We start from the raw sequence: 20,239 nt of genomic DNA, 5'->3' as shown, positions 1-20,239 counted from the left end.
ACATTCTCCTTTCCCTTCCTCCCCCACAACAAACACTCTGTGAGGTGAGTGGGGCTGAGAGGCTTCAGAGAAGTGTGACTGGCCCAAGGTCACCCAGCAGCTGCACGTGGAAGAGCGGGGAAGCGAACCCGGTTCACCAGATTACGAGTCTATCGCTCCTAACCACTGCACCACACTGGCGCCGAAAACTGCTTCTGCGCATGCCCAGACGGAAATCACTTCTGCGCAGGCGCAATTTTCGGCGTCTGGGCATGCGCAGAAGCAGTTTTCGGCGCTGCGAACATGCACAGACGCGATTTCCGGCATCTGGGCATGCGCAGAAGCGATTTCTGGAGCAGTGGAAGAGAGTCCCCATGCCGTGCTGCGCCGGTTTAGCGCAGCGCATGGGGACTTGCCGAGTGGTTGGCTCAGGGGCCGCTTCGGGCCCATGGGCCTTAGGTTGCTGACCCCTGGTTTAACTCAAGGTGTCGTCTAAACTGGGACTTGTGGCTAAGAGCTCTCTTCACGAACCACGAGGTGCAGCCAATGTTTGTTGAAATGTGGACCAACCCACTGCAAGAAGGGCTTTCAGTATACTTTGCTGCCTCAAGTTGACAGGCTTGGCATAGCTTAATGCAGAAGAAATGTCTCTCCAGGTATTGCATGGAACCTTTTTGGGAGAGGAAGTTCCCTCTTCAGAGAGAAAGACTCACTCTCCAGCCAAACCAGACTGTGGAGCTCTGTGAGCTGTGGTGGACTATGCCAGCCATTTGCAGACCATCTTCCCCGATGAATCCCTGCTCAGATGCAAGTTTCTCCACTTTTTCAAAGCTGCAATCTCATGTCCGCTGACCTAGAAGAAGGCTCCATGGAACTACCTCAGGGAATGTTTCAAAGTATTGCACCATCTACTTTGAAACCCAGTGGGAGGAGAAGCTGTAGCTGCTGCACCAACCTGGAAATCTTCCTGCTGTGGAGAGACTCACCTTTGGCCAAACTAAATAAGTTGTGAGAGAAAAGCAGCTTAGGTGGTTCTGAGTGGGCAGTCCACAGGAAAAATTAAGTTTAGGCTGGTGTCTCAACGATGACCTTAAGACTAGTGGATGGAGTTACACCTTGGCTGCAGTAAAGTGTCCTCTGGTAACCTTAAGAGCGGAATACTGTGGAGCGTATGTTAGAAGCAGAGGAACCAGAGACCAAATTGCTGTTTCGGCGAACCAGAGCAGCGCACGGAAACACCATTTACCTTCTCGCCGGAGTGGTACCTATTTATCTACTTGCACTTTGACGTGCTTTCAAACGGCTAGGTTGGCAGGAGCAGGAACCGAGCAACGGGAGCTCACCCCGTCGCGGGGATTCGAACCACCAACCTTCTGACCGGCAAGTCTTAGGCTCTGTGGTTTAACCCACAGCGCCACCCGGGTCTCTTATACCCCACCTTAATTATTTTACTTGATTTACACTGCATTTGTGACGTTCCATTTCAGTACATTGTTGGTATCCGCTTTGGGATGCAAATCAAGCCAGGTCGAAAAGCCAAATCTTTAGCTGCCTCCCTGCCCTCTTGCTCCCGAGGAAGATATTCACTCACACCATCTGGCAGGTTGCGTTCATGTGCCCTCTTGCCTCAGGCACCAAAAAACTGCCTGCGCCGGCCCTGCTGCTTACCAAAGGTGCTCCAAGCTGAGACGCTGATGGCTCAGGGCGCGTTTCCTCCACCGCCCGCCAGGGGTCGCCGCTGCGTTAGGGGCCGACCGGAAGTCTTCCCCTCTCCTCGCGGACGACGACGCCGGCAATAACAACAACAACAACAACAGGCACGTCCTGGCGTACCCGGATGTTCCTCGCCCGCCGTTTCCGCCTGAGGGAGCGAGGCGCCGCTGCCGCCGCCGAGAGTCCCCGGGCTGCCCAGCGTCGCGAGGTGGGCGATGGCGGAGGCCTCCGCGTCCTGCTCCTCCCCCTCCCCGGCTGCTGAGGAGAACGGGGGCCCTTCTCCGCCCCCCCTTCCTTCCAGGGGCCCCGAAGGCGGCGGCGGCGGCGAGGAAGAGGAGGAGGAGCGGGAGGTCGGGGGCCGCCCCCACCGAGGCTGGAGCGAAGCCCAGTTCCGGCACTACGGCTTCCCAACGCGGCCCATCCCCAGGCTCCGCCACGGGGACCCCCGGGCCGAGGAGCTCATCGAGAACGAGGTGAGGGGGTTGGGCTCCTTCCCAGACACAAAACACACGCGCCCCCCCCCTCGGAGGAAGGGGGGAGGGGTCCCCTGTGCTGAGACCCGGGGGGGGGGTGGTTGAGAGGGGTAGGCTGTAGGGCTTGGCCCCCTCTCCTACGGTTTGCCGCCAGCCTTGGTTAGGGTGCCTCCAGCATTATTACACACACAAAAATACGTATATGCATGTAAACATTCCTGTCTGACTATCCATACCCCCAAATGGGTGGGGGTTGTAAACACAGACACACACACACATATATGCATTGCAGGGGTTATACTAACTAGATGATCATCAGGGTCCCTTCCAATTCTGTATACCCTGCCTTTTTCCTTGACAGTGACTTAAGGCAGCTTACAGTGAGAGGGATGGAGGCCTGAGTTTCCTTCCTGGAGGAAGTGGGGGGTCCCCTCTGCTGAGAGCAACCCACCCATGCCCACCCATCTGCTTCCCCCCCGCTTTGCCACCAGCCTTCGTTAGGGTGCCTCCAGTATTATTATACATATACATTCTTAAATATACACCTTGCCTTTTCCCCAAACAGAGACTCAAGGCATCTTACAGCTAAAAACAAATCAGCTAAAAACAGAGAAAGAAGCTTTCATTATAAAAACCATTAAACATTGATAGAATTAAAACTAATTACACATATGCTTAAAACCACACACAGAATTATAATCAAAACAGCATAGCACCAGCCCTTTAATTAAAAGCGGTCAGTTTCCAGAAGGTCTTCACCTGCCGGCAGAAGGATAGGAAAGAGGGAGCCAGAGAGGGTGTTTCAAAGTTGCCTGGGAGAGGCCACCACAGAGAAGGCCCTCTCTGTATCTATGAGGGTGGCAGGACCAAGAAGAGGGCCTTCCTCAAAGATCTCAGATCCTGGGAAGGTTCACATGATGGAGTAGGGTTGCTGGATCAGGAGGCTTCAACCTTGAAAAAATAGGGGGTAAAGGGGGGCATAGAGGGAAGTTTTCCCACCTCCTCTTTTAAACATCCCCATGGTAGGAATATTCACTTTTGACAAGCAACCTTCAAATAAAGGCAAGCTGGCCCACACATGCACAGGTTAGTGATTTGTGGCACATAGGCTGAGGAAAGAAGAGGGTGGTTTTTATATTATTTTTGTTGCAAAATATTTCTTAGTCACCTGGATCCCCTTTTTACTCATTACTCTTTATTCTGCAGTTGCTATATGAAAAACCTGCTGATATTGTTCCTGTTTCAGCATTACAGTTCCTGTGCATTTACAACTAAAAAAGGGCTTTGAAATAGCAATTGGCGCTGCTGTGGTAAACTGGGGCATTGGGCTGACGGCAAGGTTTTGGGTGTCTGCAAGACTAGAAGCAGCACCATAGTGGTTTGATTGCGGAATGGAAGGTGAGCAGCTTTAGGATATGCAGAAAAAGTAGGCCCTTCTGCTGCCCGCCTTCTGCTCCCCAATTATTTATTTCCAAGGCTGATGTATTCTCATCATTCGAGTGATAGCCACCAACTTGGGTGACTTTAAGAGGGGATTAGACACATTCTTGGAGAATAAGGCTACTAATAATTAGCAGTGTGCCTCTGATCATCAGCTGCTGGGGTTCACAAGGGAGAGTGCCATTATAGGTGTCCCTTTAGGTCAGGTTTCCTCAACATCGGCCCTCCAGATGTTTTTGGCCTACAACTCGCATGATCCCTAGCTAGTAGGACCAGTGGTCAGGGATGATGGGAATTGTAGTCTCAAAACATGTGGAAGGCCGAGGTTGAGGAAGCCTGCTTTAGGTCCTTGGTTAGCCACGGTGAGAATAGAATGATGAATGAGATGGGCCTTTGCTCAATTTTACCCAGCTGGGCTCTTCTTATGCTCTTATGAATGCCTTTCATACTTTGTTGCCTTATACCCTTTCAAACAACTCTTTAAGTTCTTCAAAGACCTCTCAATAGAGGTATTTGGAGGCAAATCTGTGTTTGCTTCTAATATTTGAGTACAGTGTTAGAAATTTCCTGGGCGCCAGGCATATTTTGTTTCTGGCTCGGGCCCAGTTGCGACTATATGGAGAGTTCTGGGCACCAGGTTGGCAGCCAGCATCTCCATCAAGCCAGTGAAAAAACCTCTGCCTTAGACCATAGTTAATACCATTTCCATTTCCACTGTCTGTGCTTCTCCCTCTTGCATACTGGGGCAAATGAATTGTAAGGGCAAGCTACAGTCAAGCAATGTAGTTGAGATCGTAGAATTGTAGCGTTGGAAGAGACCCTGAGGGTCGTTTAGTCCAACCCCCTGGCAAATAAGCATTGTTTTGTGACCATAACCTAGGTTTAACCTGCCATTTGGTGCCTAGCTTATATATAGGGACGCAGGTGGCGCTGTGGGTTAAACCACAGAGCCTAGGACTTGCCGATCAGAAGGTCGGCGATTTGAATCCCCACGACGGGGTGAGCTCCCGTTGCTCGGTCCCTGCTCCTGCCAACCTAGCAGTTCGAAAGCACCTCAAAGTGCAAGTAGATAAATAGATACTGCTCTGGCGGGAAGGTAAATGGCGTTTCCATGCACTGCTCTGGTTCGCCAATAGTGGCTTAGTCCTGCTAGCCACATGATCCGGAAGCTGTACGCTGGCTCCCTTGGCCAATAAAGCGAGGTGAACGCTGCAACCCCAGAGTCGGTCACGACTGGACCTAATGGTCAGGGGTCCCTTTACCTATTGCCTTTACCTTATATATCTCAGTTTTGAACGCTATTTGAGTATCCTTATTGAAGAGTTAAGCATTTTGCTTCATGGCTTGAGCATTAAGCAGAAAGGTAAACCCATCACCATTCTGCTTTTTGACTTCTAGTGTTCCGCTGTATCGGGCTGTCATCAGTGTGTAAGGCGGCAGTGAATAGTTGCAGCTGCTTTGTTGTGTGTGGGTCTCTCTTTATTTCCTTCCGTTACTTATTCCTAGTTGCAAAATCAACCTGAATATTTGTGGCTGAGAGTTAGATACCTCCCACCTTACCTTCGGATTTTGCATTGCTATGCCTTGTGCTTTTTTCTTGTCTTTCCTAGGAGCCAGTGGTGTTGACAGATACAAATCTGGTGTTCCCTGCTCTAAAATGGGATCTGGACTATCTTCAGGAGAACATTGGGAGTGGGGACTTTTCGGTATATAGAGCAAGCACACACAAGTTCCTGTATTACGATGAGAAGAAAATGGCAAACGTTAAGAACTTCAAGCCTAAGTCAAGCAGGGAAGAGATGAAATTCAGCGACTTCGTTGAGCAGCTCCAAGAAATAGAACAGCAGGACAGTGGAGAAAGGTAACATCGGTTGGTGGCTTGGCGGTTTGGTTCTGTCGTGAGACATGGACTGAGTTCTTCTAAGCAGGAGTGGGAACCTTTTTCAGTCTAAAGGCTGCATTCTCATTTAGGGGACACATTTCAGTGGCGGGTGGGGCCAGAGTGGATGGAGCAACTGGTGTAAGTTTTATCTCAAGTAACTTGTGAAGCAGGACTGGTGAAGGGTGTGACATAGGAATAATAATAATAATAATAATAATAATAATAATAATAATAATAATTTTTATTTATATCCCGCCCTCCCCAGCCGAAGCCGGGCTCAGGGCAGCTAACAACAATAAAATAGTACAACATTCTAAAATCATTTCATTATAAAATTAATTCAAATCAAATTGATGGCAACCATTGGGCTAGAGTTCTGTGAAGATTGCCAAAGGAGGGAGTCACGCTGTGCCCTGACCAAAGGCTTGGTGGAACAGCTCTGTCTTGCAGGCCCTGCGGAAAGATGTCAAGTCCCGCAGGGCCCTAGTCTCTTGTGACAGAGCGTTCCACCAGATCGGAGCCACAGCCGAAAAAGCCTTGGCTCTAGTTGAGGCCAGCCTAACTTCTCTGTGGCCTGGGACCTTCAAGATGTTTTTGTTTGAAGATGTTTGTTTGTTTGTTTTGTTTTGTTTGTTTGAAGTCCTGGGACATACCAGGAGAGGCGGTCCCGTAGGTACAAGGGTCCTAGGCTGTATAGGGCTTTAAAGGTTAAAAACAGCACCATAAACATGATCCTGTACTCCACCGGGAGCCAGTGCAGCTGGTATAGCACCGGGTGAATGTGATCTCGCAGCGAGGACCCCGTAAGGAGTCTCGTTGCGGCATTCTGCACCCACTGGAGTTTCTGGGTCAGTCTCAAGGGCAGCCCCTTGAGTTCTGAGGGCAGGAAGAGTCCTGAGGGCCAGATAGAGAGGGTTGGAGGGCTTCATTTGGCCCCCAGGCCTGCGGTTCTCTACTTCTGTTCTAAGCGGCTAGTCTGAGATATCATCCCCGGCCAGCTGCTTGCAGGGTTTTAAACTGAAGAAAACGGTGAGACATTCTACCTCATACACAAATTCTGTCACAGTGCAGACTGATCAAAAACAGAATATATTTCTCTCTTCACACGGTCAAATCCTGTACTTCCTACCTTGTAGGGAATTCCTCCACTTTCCTGTTCATCCCCCTTTTACCATGCACAAGCGTCTTCCTGAAGCAACAGGATCATATCTAGTAGTTATTGTGCTAGTATTGCTGCTGAAGGCATCCAATAAGTCTGTTCCTTTGGGCAGCACTCAAGGTGATGGGGAAAAGAAATAGGATTCTGGACTTAGTGGGGGGCTGGTTCTGGTGCTCCCTTTCCTATTAAATTCATTGGAAAGTGGCTGTGTAATTAAAGCCAAGAAAAAGGCTACAACAAAGGAAGTGCGGCACAGCTTGGGAGAAGAGACCCTTTGCTTCCTTTGTTGATTGCAGTGAGCAGAATCAAGGAGTCGCTCATTCGCCAGTTGTACAACTGGATATGTGTGGTTTTTTCTTTTTGAAAAATGGTTTAGCATTTTTGTCCATCCTCCCCAATGCTCAAAGCAGCTTCCTATAAAAATAATAGAATAAAAATAATAAAAAGATGCAGTTTTGAAAATAAGAGCATCATAAACAAGGGCTTTTTATGGGTTGTTTTATGGTTGGTTATATATGAGAACTGTTTACTCTGCTACTGCTATTTTAATGCTAGCTATTTTTACTGCTATTTTAATGGTGTATCTTACTTTGTTGCAACCCATCTGGAGGACATTCACCCTAAAAGGCAGCCTAGGAACCTATTATCATAATCAGTATAATCAACAGCAGTATTAACACTAGGTCACAGTCCCTAATCCACTGCTGTAGGTCTTTTGGAAGATAGGTTTTGCATCCTGTCTGAAAGGATACAAAGATAGGACAGCTTCTAGACTGATCTCTGAGAATGAGAGTACCTGAAACCATGTGTTTTGTGCATCAGGGAACAGATGGGTCATCCTGCATGTGTATACCTGCCCAATTTCTATTGACTTGGTACTGCTCAATTGAATCTTTTCCTTAAATCTGCAGTCCTCTGGGCGAAGTTAGCCTTTGCTTATCAGGTTTCTATATAAGTGAATGTATTTTTGAGGCATTGGCTAAAAATGAATGAAAAATGGCAAGCAAGATCTTCCTTTTTGCAGACCTACATGTAAAATCCTCCTTTTCCCCTTGTTTTCTGCCATATGCAGGCTTTATCTGCAGCAGACTCTGAACGACACAGTTGGGAGGAAAATCGTGGTGGATTTCCTGGGCTTCAATTGGAATTGGATTAACAGGCAGCAGGCAAAGCGAGGCTGGGGTCAGCTGACATCCAACTTGTTACTGATCGGCATGGAAGGTAGCAGATCTGCCTTAGACTTAAATGTGCCTAAAGGTCTTTGGACAACTCATTGCATTTTGCTTTTAGCATATACAACTTCTTAGGGATTCCTTTTGCGCACAAACATCCAACACCTAGCCCCTGTTATCTCATATATGAAAAATCTGATGTAGGTGATTCAGAGGCCTGATTCAAAGAAGGGATGTAGTCCATTGATGCCATAATAGCCAACATTATGTCGCCCAGATCTTGTTGGACTCCAGGCAGCATGGCCAGCGAGCAGGGATGATGGAAGTTGGAGTCCAAACGTCTCGAGGGCTTAACTTTGGCTACCCGAGACATACATAATCTTTGAGAACAGGGCCGCTTGTTCACGGGTTACATCAGAAAAGATAAACCACACTTTTCTTATTTGGTTCTTCTTTCACATGCATCCATTCCCTCTGGCTGCACAAATAGGCCGCATGGCAGTTATCTGACTGCTCTAGTGAGAAGGACTTTTTGCATGTAACTAATTCTTCCTTGTCCTGTAACGTGTACTACTGTCTTGTTGCGAGGACCCAGATGATACAAGATGGGTGACACCTGGCTTGAGAGCAGTACATGTGAAAAGGATCTAGGAGTCTTGGTTGACCACAAACTTGACATGAGCCAACAGTGTGTCGCGGCAGCTAAAAAAGCCAATGCAATTCTGGGCTGCATCAATAGGAGTATAGCATCTAGATCAAGGGAAGTAATAGTGCCACTGTATTCTGCTCTGGTCAGACCTCACCTGGAGTACTGTGTCCAGTTCTGGGCACCACAGTTCAAGAAGGACACTGACAAACTGGAACGTGTCCAGAGGAGGGCAACCAAAATGGCCAAAGGCCTGGAAACGATGCCTTATGAGGAATGGCTAAGGGAGCTGGGCATGTTTAGCCTGGAGAAGAGGAGGTATGATAGCCATGTTCAAATATATAAAAGGATGTCACATAGAGGAGGGAGAAAGGTTGTTTTCTGCTGCTCCAGAGAAGCGGACAGGGAGCAATGGATCCAAACTACAAGAAAGAAGATTCCACCTAAACATTAGGAAGAACTTCCTGACAGTAAGAGCTGTTCTACAGTGGAATTTGCTGCCAAGGAGTGTGGTGGAGTCTCCTTCTTTGGAGGTCTTTAAGCAGAGGCTTGACAACCATATGTCAGGAGTGCTCTGATGATGTTTCCTGCTTGGCAGGGGGTTGGACTCGATGACCCTTGTGGTCTCTTCCAACTCTATGATTCTATGATGCAAGTGCTATAAACCGATGACATACATTCATAATTGTCCTCAGTGAATACACTGTTTAGATCCCCCCCTACGTAGAACTTGATTTATTTTGGTGCATGACCGTTGCAGATCACCCATTGTAAGGTAATGATTCTATCCTGCCTTTCAGGGCAATCTCTCACAAGACAGCCTACAGTAAAACCATTACACTACCTCCCTTGCTTTGGATAGCTCTCTGTATGGATAACTATTATTCAGAAAACATCTAAACCACAGCCGTTAAGCTGGTTTTGAATTGGTTTGTCAGCGGCTTTCCTTACGCAACGATGGGAGCCGTTGCCTTCAGTAGGGGTCCTGACTGTTGTTAAATTGCCCAACATGCTCTTAAAACTTTATTTTCTAACGGTTTACTTGTAATGTAGGCACACCCTCATTATTAATACTTGTGTTGAGAGGGCTGTCAGGTTTACAGTGTCTCTGTTTCTTTTTATGAAGGGAATGTGACTCCAGCACACTATGACGAGCAGCAGAACTTCTTTGCTCAGATTAAGGGATACAAGCGTTGCATCCTGTTTTCCCCTGACCAGTTTGAGTGCCTCTATCCTTATCCTGTGCACCACCCATGTGATCGGCAGAGCCAGGTAAGGCGACATCTGTGCCAAATGGCCCCTACTTTGTAGGAGTATGTGATATTAAATATTTGGGTGGTATTCAACTTAGTTTTACACAGAGTAGACTGATGGAAATGAATAGACCTAACTTATTCACATTCTTTAATTTCAGTGGGTCTGAGTAAAACTGAGTTGAATACTATCCTTTGTTCTGATCAGATGGAAGATTCACACAGGCTTCTATGTCCTGTCTAACAATGACCAGCCTGAAGGAGGTCACAAGCAAAACGTGATCTGTATTTTCCTCCTGTTATTTGTGGTCAACGTCTCTTTGTCCTGTTGTTGCTGGTGTTTAGTCTGAAAATTTAGCCTAACCCATTGATGTTGAAGGAAAGAGACATCAAAGGCTACAACTGTGCTGCAAAGAAACCCCAGTGTTCAAGCAGGTGCTTATATGTGGGGTTTCTGCACACAAACACTCCCTGCTTGCTTTTCAAACGATTGCATGTGATTCAGTGCCATGGGGAAAAGTGTGGCTGTGCTCCAGTTTAAACGCAGCAACGCCCCACATTATTGCGTTTGCATCCTGCCTCTTCTCTGAAGAACTCAAGATGGTTCTTCCCCATTTTACTCTTTCAACAACTCTCTGAGGCAGGTTTTTCCGAGAGAGAGAGTGGCTGGCCCAAGGTCACACACTGAACTTTGTGGCTGATCGGAGCTTTGACCCAAATCCTACTCCCAACGCTCTAACCCCTGTATCACACTGGCTCTCCAGTATGCAGCTTCCATACTATACACTATGCTAAGAAAACACTATACTGTTGGATGCAATGTGAGTAGTGCATTGTCCTCTGAACATGTACACTTCACATTGGCATGAGTAACCAGTTTTTACAACCGAACGTGTAGTCTTGTCCAGGGACAACAAATTAATGGGATGGAATTCGCCTTCCACCAAGGTAACTAAACAACCTACCAAATTTCTAGGTAGCCTATCTTTTTTTTAAAAAAATGTAAAAGCAAGATTCTAGCTCATGATTGGACTTCAGCCTGAACCCAACCTTTCCCATTTCATTTGCTTACTGTCTACCTATAGTACAGACATGCAACACAGACCTCTTTTCTACCATTTACTGATGTGCACTTAGGAGACAAACACAGTCTATTACTGTCTTACTTAATACTGTGTTAACTGATTTTGCTTTGAAGAAAACAAATTGGGTTAAATCTAGAATTTAGTCTAGCACTTGACTTTCCAGGTTAACTTTTGTGACTAGTATGCAACAGGTTGTTGTCTCTAACTGAGCTCGTGCAGGTTTACCTGAGGGGAATTGGGGCGTGGGAAGAACCATACTCTGGGGAACTCTCTAGATGACCTTTGTGACGTCAGCCTCTTCAGTGACATGTTCTTTTCTCCTGTTTTGCTAGGTTGACTTCGACAATCCTGACTATGAGCGCTTTCCCAATTTCCAGAACGTAGTTGGCTATGAGACAGTGGTGGGCCCAGGCGATGTGCTTTATATCCCCATGTATTGGTAAGGAGCATAGACGGAGGATTGGACAGGGTGGGGTGGGAATGGGACAACTGCAGCAGAAACCAGGGCACCAGATTAAGGTACAGGAACCTTGGGCTCACAAGAGGCCTATGGCTCTTTCTCTTTTGACTCAGATGTATTGTAAGGCCTACACTTTTTACCTTCTCTGTGTATTCAAAAGGGAGAGAGCGCTTCCTTTATCCTCAAGATACGGAGGATAAATAGGCTTTTGTGTTTTAAGGTGTTCTCATGCCAGAAGAGAGAGGAAAAATAAAAACATCCTTGACATTTGCTAGTAGCTTGGATTTGGGTGGGTGGGTTTAGGTTAGGTGAAGTTTATCCTTTTGCACTCTCACCATGGCAGTTCAACACAGGATTGAACTGTTCCAATTACTGAAAATGTCATACACAACTGTGTAATATTTTAGTCCGTCTCTAATGGTTTTCTAAAAAAAAACCCAAGTAGCTGAGGCTAATCTCATGGGGTGAGTTCTCCTTTACTGTAAGGGTAGAGTAAGTCTGACCCAGGCCGGATGTGGATCTGTCCATGTACAGTGGTACCTTGCAAGACGAATGCCTCGCAAGACGAAAAACTCGCAAGACGCAAGAGTTTTTTGTTTTTTGAGTTGCTTCGCAAGACGAATTTACCTATGGGCTTGCTTCGCAAGACGAAAACGTCTTGCGCCTTTTTCTTAAAACCGTCAATGCATTCCTATGGGAAACCGTGCTTCGCAAGATGAAAAATTCACAAGACGAAAAAACTCGCAGAATGAATTAATTTCGTCTTGCGAGGCACCACTGTACCAATATTTATAGGACTTAAATGGGAAGTGGCGCACATCCCAAAGGAAGTAAAAGTATAGGGGAAAGGGAGAGAAAGTGCCTGCCTTCAGTTCCCGTAGCCCTTTCAACTTAGAATGAAAGTGAACCTACCTTTGTCAGGTTGGTACTGAAGGCGGGAAGCATGCTTTGTTTGTATTCTGAGATAAAGTATGCACATGCAAGAGAGCACCCATTCATGGGAGTGTGATCTATTGAGCACAAGAGATACAAACAGCAAGAGGTCACGGATAGTCATAGCATAGTTCGCTGGCACAAAGTGCAAATAGGATAGAAGCCAGGGGGATAAAAGAATAACAAAGGCTCAAGCTGAGCTGTCCGCATTGATACTGTAGCACTGATGTTGTTAATTCTTAAATTCTCTGTGGCTAGAATTGGAAACGTATACAATTTCCCTGGCCTTTCTGTTATTCTATTTAGGTGGCATCACATTGAGTCTCTGCTGAACGGAGGAATTACCATCACTGTAAACTTTTGGTACAAGGTAAATGTGTCTCTAGCTTTTGTTGCTGGCAGAAGAGAATTTTGTGCATGGACAGAACAGAAACATAGAGCTGCTACTTGAAATATCTGTTGTGTGGTGTAATGCAGTACAGTGGTACCTCGGGTTAAGTACTTAATTCATTCCGGAGGTCCGTACTTAACCTGAAACTGTTCTTAACCTGAAGCACCACTTTAGCTAATGGGGCCTCCTGCTGCTGCCGTGCTGCCGGAGCATGATTTCTGTTCTCATCCTGAAGCAAAGTTCTTAACCCGAGGTACTATTTCTGGGTTAGCGGAGTCTGTAACCTGAAGCGAATGTAACCTGAAGCGTATGTAACCCGAGGTACCACTGTACCTTCAAAAGCACCAGGATGGATAGGACACAGTACATCAAACACAACTGCACCTGCAGTATAATCTATATCAAGTGAAAAAAAATGATGTTGCTACATTATAAAATCTGTCCTCTTCATCCTACACACCTCTAAGGGCTGCTTAAGGTTTCCTAGCGTTACATTAACTCTGCCAAACCTGGCCTGTGTTCTTAATTCCATCTCTTAAAGGATTTGTATGGCTGCACTGGTGTTGTTCAGTAAATTGCATACCACCCTTCATCCAAAGGTCACAGGGTGGTTCACGACATAAAAATACAAAACGAGAACACAAAGTGCATAACAGAACAAAAGCAAAACAAAACCAATACCCCCCCTCCCCGCAAACATATTTAAAAGGACATAGAAGGCTAATCGGGACGCGGGTGGCGCTGTGGGTAAAACCTCAGTGCCTAGGACTTGCTGATCATCAGGTCGGCGGTTCGAATCCCCGTGACGGGGTGCGCTCCCGTCGTTCGGTCCCAGCGCCTGCCAACCTAGCAGTTCGAAAGCATCCCCGGGTGCAAGTAGATAAATAGGGACCGCTTACTGGCGGGAAGGTAAACGGCGTTTCCGTGTGCTGTGCTGGTTCGCCAGATGCAGCTTGTCATGCTGGCCATGTGACCCGGAAGTGTCTGCGGACAGCGCTGGCTCCTGGTCTATAGAGTGAGATGAGTGCACAACCCTAGAGTCTGGCAAGACTGGCCCGTACGGGCAGGGGTACCTTTACCTTTACCTTAGAAGGCTAATCAGCCAAAGGTCTAGTTAAAGAGAAACTTTTTCACCTGACACGTAAAGATATGTAATGAAGACTCCTGGGGAGCCGCTGCAGAAAAGACCCCCTTCTCATGTTGTCACCCTCTGGAGGTACTGTGGAGGAGGCACACAAAGAAGGGCCCCTGCAATGATGATCACTGGGTCAGAGTTGGTTCACATTGGGAGAGGCGGTCCATGGATATTCCCTCTGTGAAGCATGTAGTTCCTTGGGTTAAAATAATGCCTAATTGTTTAATGGTGATGGTTCTTTTAGGGAGCCCTTTCCTAGACCCTTTCCTAGACCAGCATTTGTGCAATGATCACTAGTATGACTCTGTGCCATTTGGCTGATAATAGAATACCAACCATCCTCCTGTCCCCCACTGTTTTATTGGCCACTGTTTTATTGTGCTTGTATGTGTGTGATGGGTGTGTGTGTGTGCGTTAGTTTTTTCGAGTAACATGAAGTGCTACAAACTCATGATCCTGCTGTTTCCTTTTGGTTTTTCTGCTACCTCCCAAACCAGAAACCAGAGTGAGCGCTGCAAGTTTGATGCTACTCTGTTTGTCTATATAATAAATAATAAATAATCAAAATAATAATTTATTATTTACACCCCGCCCATCTGGCTGGGTTTCTTTTGATTTGGAAGCTTCCTAAGTGTGTGTGTGTGGGGATCCTCTTTGAGAATATGAGCACATGTAAATATGTCAACACAAAATAAAAAAAAAATCCTTCCAGAAGCACCTTAAGGTAAAGGTAAAGGGACCCCTGACCATTAGGTCCGGTCATGACCGACTCTGGGGTTGCGGTGCTTTATTGGCCGAGGGAGCCTGCGTACAGCTTCCGGGTCATGTGGTCAGCATGACTAAGCCGCTTCTGGTGAACCAGAGCAGCGCATGGAAATGCCGTTTACCTTCCCGCCGGAGCGGTACCTATTTATCTACTTGCACTTGATGTGCTTTTGAACTGCTAGGTTGGCAGGAGCAGGGACCGAGCAACGGGAGCTCACCCCATTGCAGGGATTTGAACCACCGACCTTCTGATCAGCAAGTCCTAGGCTCTGTGGTTTAACCCACAGCACCACCCGCGTCCCAAGTAGCACCTTAGAGACCAACTAAGTTATTGGTATGAGCTTTCGTGTGCATGCACACTTCTTCAGATACACTGAATGCACACGAAAGCTCATACCAATAACTAACTTAGTTGGTCTCTAAGGTGCTACTGGAAGGAATTTATTTTTGTGTGCGTGTGTCGACTACGGCAGACCAACACGGCTACCTACCTGTAATGTAAAATATGTGTTTGTGTTTTTCCCAGGGTGCCCCAACTCCCAAAAGGATTGAATATCCCTTAAAGGCTCATCAGAAGGTGGCAATAATGAGGAACATAGAGAAAATGCTGGGCGAGGCGCTTGGAAACCCACAAGAGGTACAGGACAAACCTGGAAACTGTTATTGGGGGCCAAGGGGGCTAAGTTTCACAGAAACCCCCGAGTTGTAATTGGGCCCTGTGAGCACCAAAACAGCCTAATTCTATCAGTCGTTTGCAGTTCCTTGGACATGCATGAAGGATTAACCCTGGGAGAAAAGAAAGGCTATAAATTATGCCATATATTTATGCGCCGTATTTTTTTCGCTCTATAAGACGCACCAGACCACAAGACGCACCTAGTTTTTGGAGGAGGAAAGCAAGAAAAAAAATATTCTGAATCTCAGAAGCCAGAACAACAAGAGGGATCACTGCACAGCGAAAGCAGCGATCCCTCTTGCTGTTCTGGCTTCTGTGATAGCTGCACAGCCTGCATTCGCTCCATAAGATGCACACACATTTCCCCTTACTTTTTAGGAGGGAAAAAGTGAGTCTTATAGAGCAAAAAATACGGTATTTATTTTAAAATTCCTCCGGACATAATCTACTAAGATGCCGGGGTGGTATTAAAATGAAAAGGAATACAAGCAAATCCGCTACAAAATGTGGGTTTTAATAGAGTCATATGAATTTGAGGTATCTCTGGTACTATTTGCCCAAAGCCAAGTGACATCCCGGTTTAACTGTTGGGGTTCAGCACTATGTCGTTGGCAAATTGACACCTCTCAAAACTTAAGATACAATAAGATCTTCTATATACATCAGGAAATGTGGCGGATTTCAAAAGTAGGTTGATTCACCCAAGGGGCAGGGTTTCAGAGGTTTTCGGAGTTCAATAGATGTTACTGTTAAGGAAAACCTCTGTAAACAATTGCACACTGGTGTTGCAAACAAGTGACAATTGTCAGCGATTTTAAGGGCTGCTTGTTCTACTGGGGTGAGGGCGCCAAACATTAATCTTGAGTTCCAAGCCTATTATCCTTTACTGAGAATGGGTTGGAAGATAGACAAGGATAATAGAGACTTAAAAAGACTGGGAACCATTTATGTTGTATTTACAGAAATATTGTAAAGAAGTGGACTCACTAGCAGGGTTTGAGTAAACATTTACAATTAACAAAATAAATATAGAAGTTAAGATGTAAAAATTGGAGAATAACAAAGTGTAAGTGGAAATGTGAAAATAAGTATGGTATTAAAAAGTGAAGAATATAACAACATTTAAGTTAAAGATTGCAATATTAAGGTAGAATAAAACAGGCAGGGGAAGTAAATAGACAAATGAACCATAAGAGGAAGTTGAGGGAAGTCGGGGGGGGGGGGGCTCCTGGGGATTTATATTCCTTTTTACTTTTGAGACAATGTTGATTGTGGTGATTATAAAATTGTAAAACTTAAAAAAAATATATTTTTTTTAAAAAGAGAGAATGGGTTGGAAGATGCACAGTAATAATAATAATAATAATTTATTATTTATACCCCGCCCATCTGGCTGAGTTTACCCAGCCACTCTGGGTGGCTTCCAATCAGGTGTTAAAAACAGTACAGCATTAAATATTAGAAACTTACCTAAACAGGTCTGCCTTCAGATGTCTTTTAAAGAGAAGATAGCTGCTTATTTCCTTCACATCTGAAGGGAGGGCGTTCCACAGGGCGGGTGCCACTACCAAGAAGGCCCTCTGTCTGGTTCCCTGTAATCTCACTTCTCGCAATGAGGGAACCGCCAGAAGGCCCTCGGTGCTGGATCTCAGTGTCCCGGCTGAACGATGGGGGTGGAGACGCTCCTTCAGGTATACAGGACCGAGGCCGTTTAGGGCTTTAAAGGTCAGCACCAGCACTTTGAATTGTGCTCGGAAACGTACTGGGAGCCAATGCAGATCTCTCAGGACTGGTGTTATGTGGTCCCGGCGGCCACTCCCAGTCCCCAGTCTAGCTGCCACATTCTGGATTAATTGCAGTTTCCGGGTCACCTTCAAAGGTAGCCCCACGTAGAGCGCATTGCAGTAGTCTAAGCGGGAGATAACTAGAGCATGCACCACTCTGGCAAAACAGTCCACGGGCAGGTAGGGTCTCAGCCTGCGTACCAGGTGGAGCTGGTAGACAGCCGCCCTGGACACAGAATTAACCTCTAGTGTTGACTTCAACGGTGTTCTGCTCTTTCCAGCTGTGTTTACAGTTTTTCATCTTGGGAAGATTTTTGGCTGTGCAAACATCACTCCATTCGGCATATGTCTATAGCTAACAGTTTTTGTGGTTTTACTCCTTTGTTGTTGTCTCAACAGGTGGGCCCCTTGTTGAATATGATGATTAAGGGGCGGTATGACTAATCCTCGGCCTCTGCAGTGGTGGATGTTGCGAGCTGCTTCACAGACAAGTGGAAGATACTAGGCGCTAGTATCGCACGCAGAAATTGAAAGACTGAGGTGCTCCTGGCACAACTCTGCCCTGTCCTGCACCAACGTAGGGAATGACTGGTACCATCAAACACTCCCGTCCATCCCTCTTTCAACTTCACTTAACCTTCCAGAGGATCCTGTGCTTTACGAAGTAGGAACCTAGCTGCCAAGGACTCATGTGTCTGCAACCTGCCAGTATACAGAGATTGGCGCCTGGTACTTGCCTGCCACCTGTCACATTGCAAAATACTTTTTTGGGGAGGGAGCAGAGTTTAGATTGGTCCTGCCAGCCTTTTGCGTTCATCCCACCAGCTGAATTGTATGATGTTGCATGAGGGGTGGACGCAGTAAGTCTCAAAGTCTTGAGAGTCTCCCGAAGCGGGAGAGAACCTTTGGCCACGTAAGACTCCACTGTCTGCTTATTTTGCCTGGGAAGCGAAAGCAATTGCATGCTGGCATCTGCATAGTTGCCTGTGTGTGAGAAGCAACTAGACAAGCCATTTAGATCTTCCCTCTGCACCTTGGCATTAGAAATCTCCCCGCCACCCCTTCTCTGAGGTTTAGCTTCCGTTTTTGTCAAAGGTCGCCTTCTCTCTGATGGCACAATTTTCTAATGTAAAACAAAATTATGGTTACAAGTACACAGAGGGAGAAGGTAGGGATGGAGACAATAAAGTCTTCCAAGTCCGCTGTGCCAAATTAACATCGAAAACAGCGTTTTGGAGGGCCTGACCTCTTAATTCTGTTGGAAGTCCGGGCTGAAATCCCCATACACACAGATTCCCTTTGCTACACTCCGAACGGCTTTTCCACAATGAGCACCAGTGCCCTTTGTCAGTAAAAAACACCTTTGTGTTGTGTTTCTCTTTCCATACATGGAAATGTTAATTTCACTCCATCCTCAGCCTTCTGCATACTGGATTATAATGGATAATTAGGTGGAGAAGGGGAACAGCAAAGTTACAGTAACACTTTATTGCAGTGATTTTTTTCAACAGACTTCTATGTAGGGTGGAAGCCTCTATTTTCCATTCTATTCCACTTTTCCCTGCTTGGCAGGAAATGTGGGTGTTTCTGGCTGTGTTTCATCAAGACGAGAGTGCTGAGTTGAGATCCCAGCTTTGTTCCTTTGCCACAGAGGTGCTTTTCTGTGAAACGGAGAGTTTTGAGAAGACCTCGCTGCAAAAGCTTTGCTTGTCCCAGCAGGAGAGAGGTCATGACCAGCTTGCTGGGACAACACCTGAGCATGACTTCACCTTTTCTGGGACAGACCACGCTCTTATCCTTTTATTGTACGGATCACACTCCTAATCTTTTACTGTGAATTCAGAATGCAGTAGCTGAAGACATTCTGGAGAAAGCTGGGTAGTGGTTCAGATTTCACTGGGCAGGTCAGACTCTTTAATGAGGGAGCAATGGAGCTTTGTCATAAGCCAAACCTACTGTTTGATTTAGCTCTGCCAGCCACATAGAAGCAGTGGAATGCCAGAGTTCTTGCCATAGATAATAGATCGGGAAAGGGGATGGAATGGCTTCTGAAGAGCAAGATTGGACTTGGCAAATGGTAGTACTAATAAATGCATTCTGCCTTTGCCTGAGGGCAAAAGCAATTCTTATGCTTCACGGAAAGTGCCCTGGATGTGCAGCAGTATTGGCCAGGGTGCCAACAGAGACTGGAGCAATTTGTGGAATTTTGCTGTTGCATAGAGCCCACGCGGAAAGGGGCCACTCGCCTCGCTTGGAATGGAGAGGATGGGACTTAAACACAACCTTCGGATCTCTCATTTCTTTTTGCCAAAGGTAACTTTTGAAAGTTTTTTAACGGTTGGTTTTTTTAAAAAAAGAAGAAAAATAAATCATTGCGCCTGACCGGGGCAAGAACTCAGTTTACAATGCACTGATGGACTGATTAAGTTACTGTCTTCTCTTGTGTTTTTTTGTGTTTTTTTAATCCTATGCTTTTGATGCCCTGCTGTGGTATTGGGGAAAGCTGTGTGTGTGTGTGTGCGTTTTCTGTGATGATGTGTGAGGACATGTGGGAAAGGCGTAATGCATCCTGAAGCGTAGTTCTTAAAATAAAACTGTCCAAAAAGAGAAGTATGGTGTTCCCTTTGTTCCGCCCAACAAATGACCCTCTCTATCAGAGAACTCAATCAGGACTGTGGGAATGGCTATCCCTTTGAGGGCTGTGGCATAGGCTCGCTGTGTAGTGCTCAGACTCTTGATGCTGTTGCTAGAACCTTGTGTTTGTAGATCTCTGGAACTACAATTTTCGCCTACACTGTTGGGATCTCCGCTCGGCCAAGCTGATAAAGCTCATCTTCCTCCAAGTCCTTCAGAATCGCCCTCCCGACGAATAATTAACGACCTGAGCCTTTCATAAGGCTCTAAGGCACGTTCTCCCATTTAGCAGAGAATCCAGCACAGGGAAGTGATGAGATTTATGGCTACATGCTATGCTTTATTTCTTATTATGCAGACAACAAAGAAATATACATCCTCTCTCTATGAAAGCAGAGAGCAACCGAAACAAAGGGAACCGGAAACCAATAACGTCACATCCGTCTCTAGTCTCCCATAAGATTTCCAACAGCCTGAACTGTCTCTGGAATGTAAACAGAGCCTTGTGACTCCAAGCAGCTGCTCAGTGGCAAAGAGGAACTAACATACAGAGCCCTTCCAAAGGAGGTTCATTGCCTGTGGCCTCCTGGAGTGTACGTACAAACCCACCCCTGTCTTGGCAATGTATCTAGACCAGGGCTTCTCAAACCTGGGTCTCC

The 20,239-nt window shown here is 46.3% G+C and overlaps 1 protein-coding gene across 1 annotated transcript; it reads left to right on the top strand.

Annotated features, from left to right (window-relative positions):
• The first annotated feature begins 1,658 nt into the window (after positions 1 to 1,658).
• HIF1AN (hypoxia inducible factor 1 subunit alpha inhibitor) lies at positions 1,659 to 19,556 on the top strand. The gene is given in 10 exon segments (XM_083440485.1): positions 1,659 to 1,727; positions 1,729 to 1,846; positions 1,849 to 2,165; positions 5,216 to 5,466; positions 7,719 to 7,867; positions 9,591 to 9,736; positions 11,135 to 11,241; positions 12,502 to 12,565; positions 15,013 to 15,123; positions 17,346 to 19,556. Coding segments are annotated over 10 exon segments (1,362 nt in total). The 5' UTR covers positions 1,659 to 1,673; the 3' UTR covers positions 17,391 to 19,556.
• Positions 19,557 to 20,239: the final 683 nt, after the last annotated feature.

The sequence above is a fragment of the Podarcis tiliguerta genome (genome assembly GCF_965153285.1).
Source record: "Podarcis tiliguerta genome assembly, chromosome: 5".
In the NCBI taxonomy this organism is placed as follows: Eukaryota; Metazoa; Chordata; class Lepidosauria; order Squamata; family Lacertidae; genus Podarcis; species Podarcis tiliguerta.
Note: the sequence above shows the minus strand (reverse complement) of the source record. Positions and strands in the feature narration are given on the sequence as shown.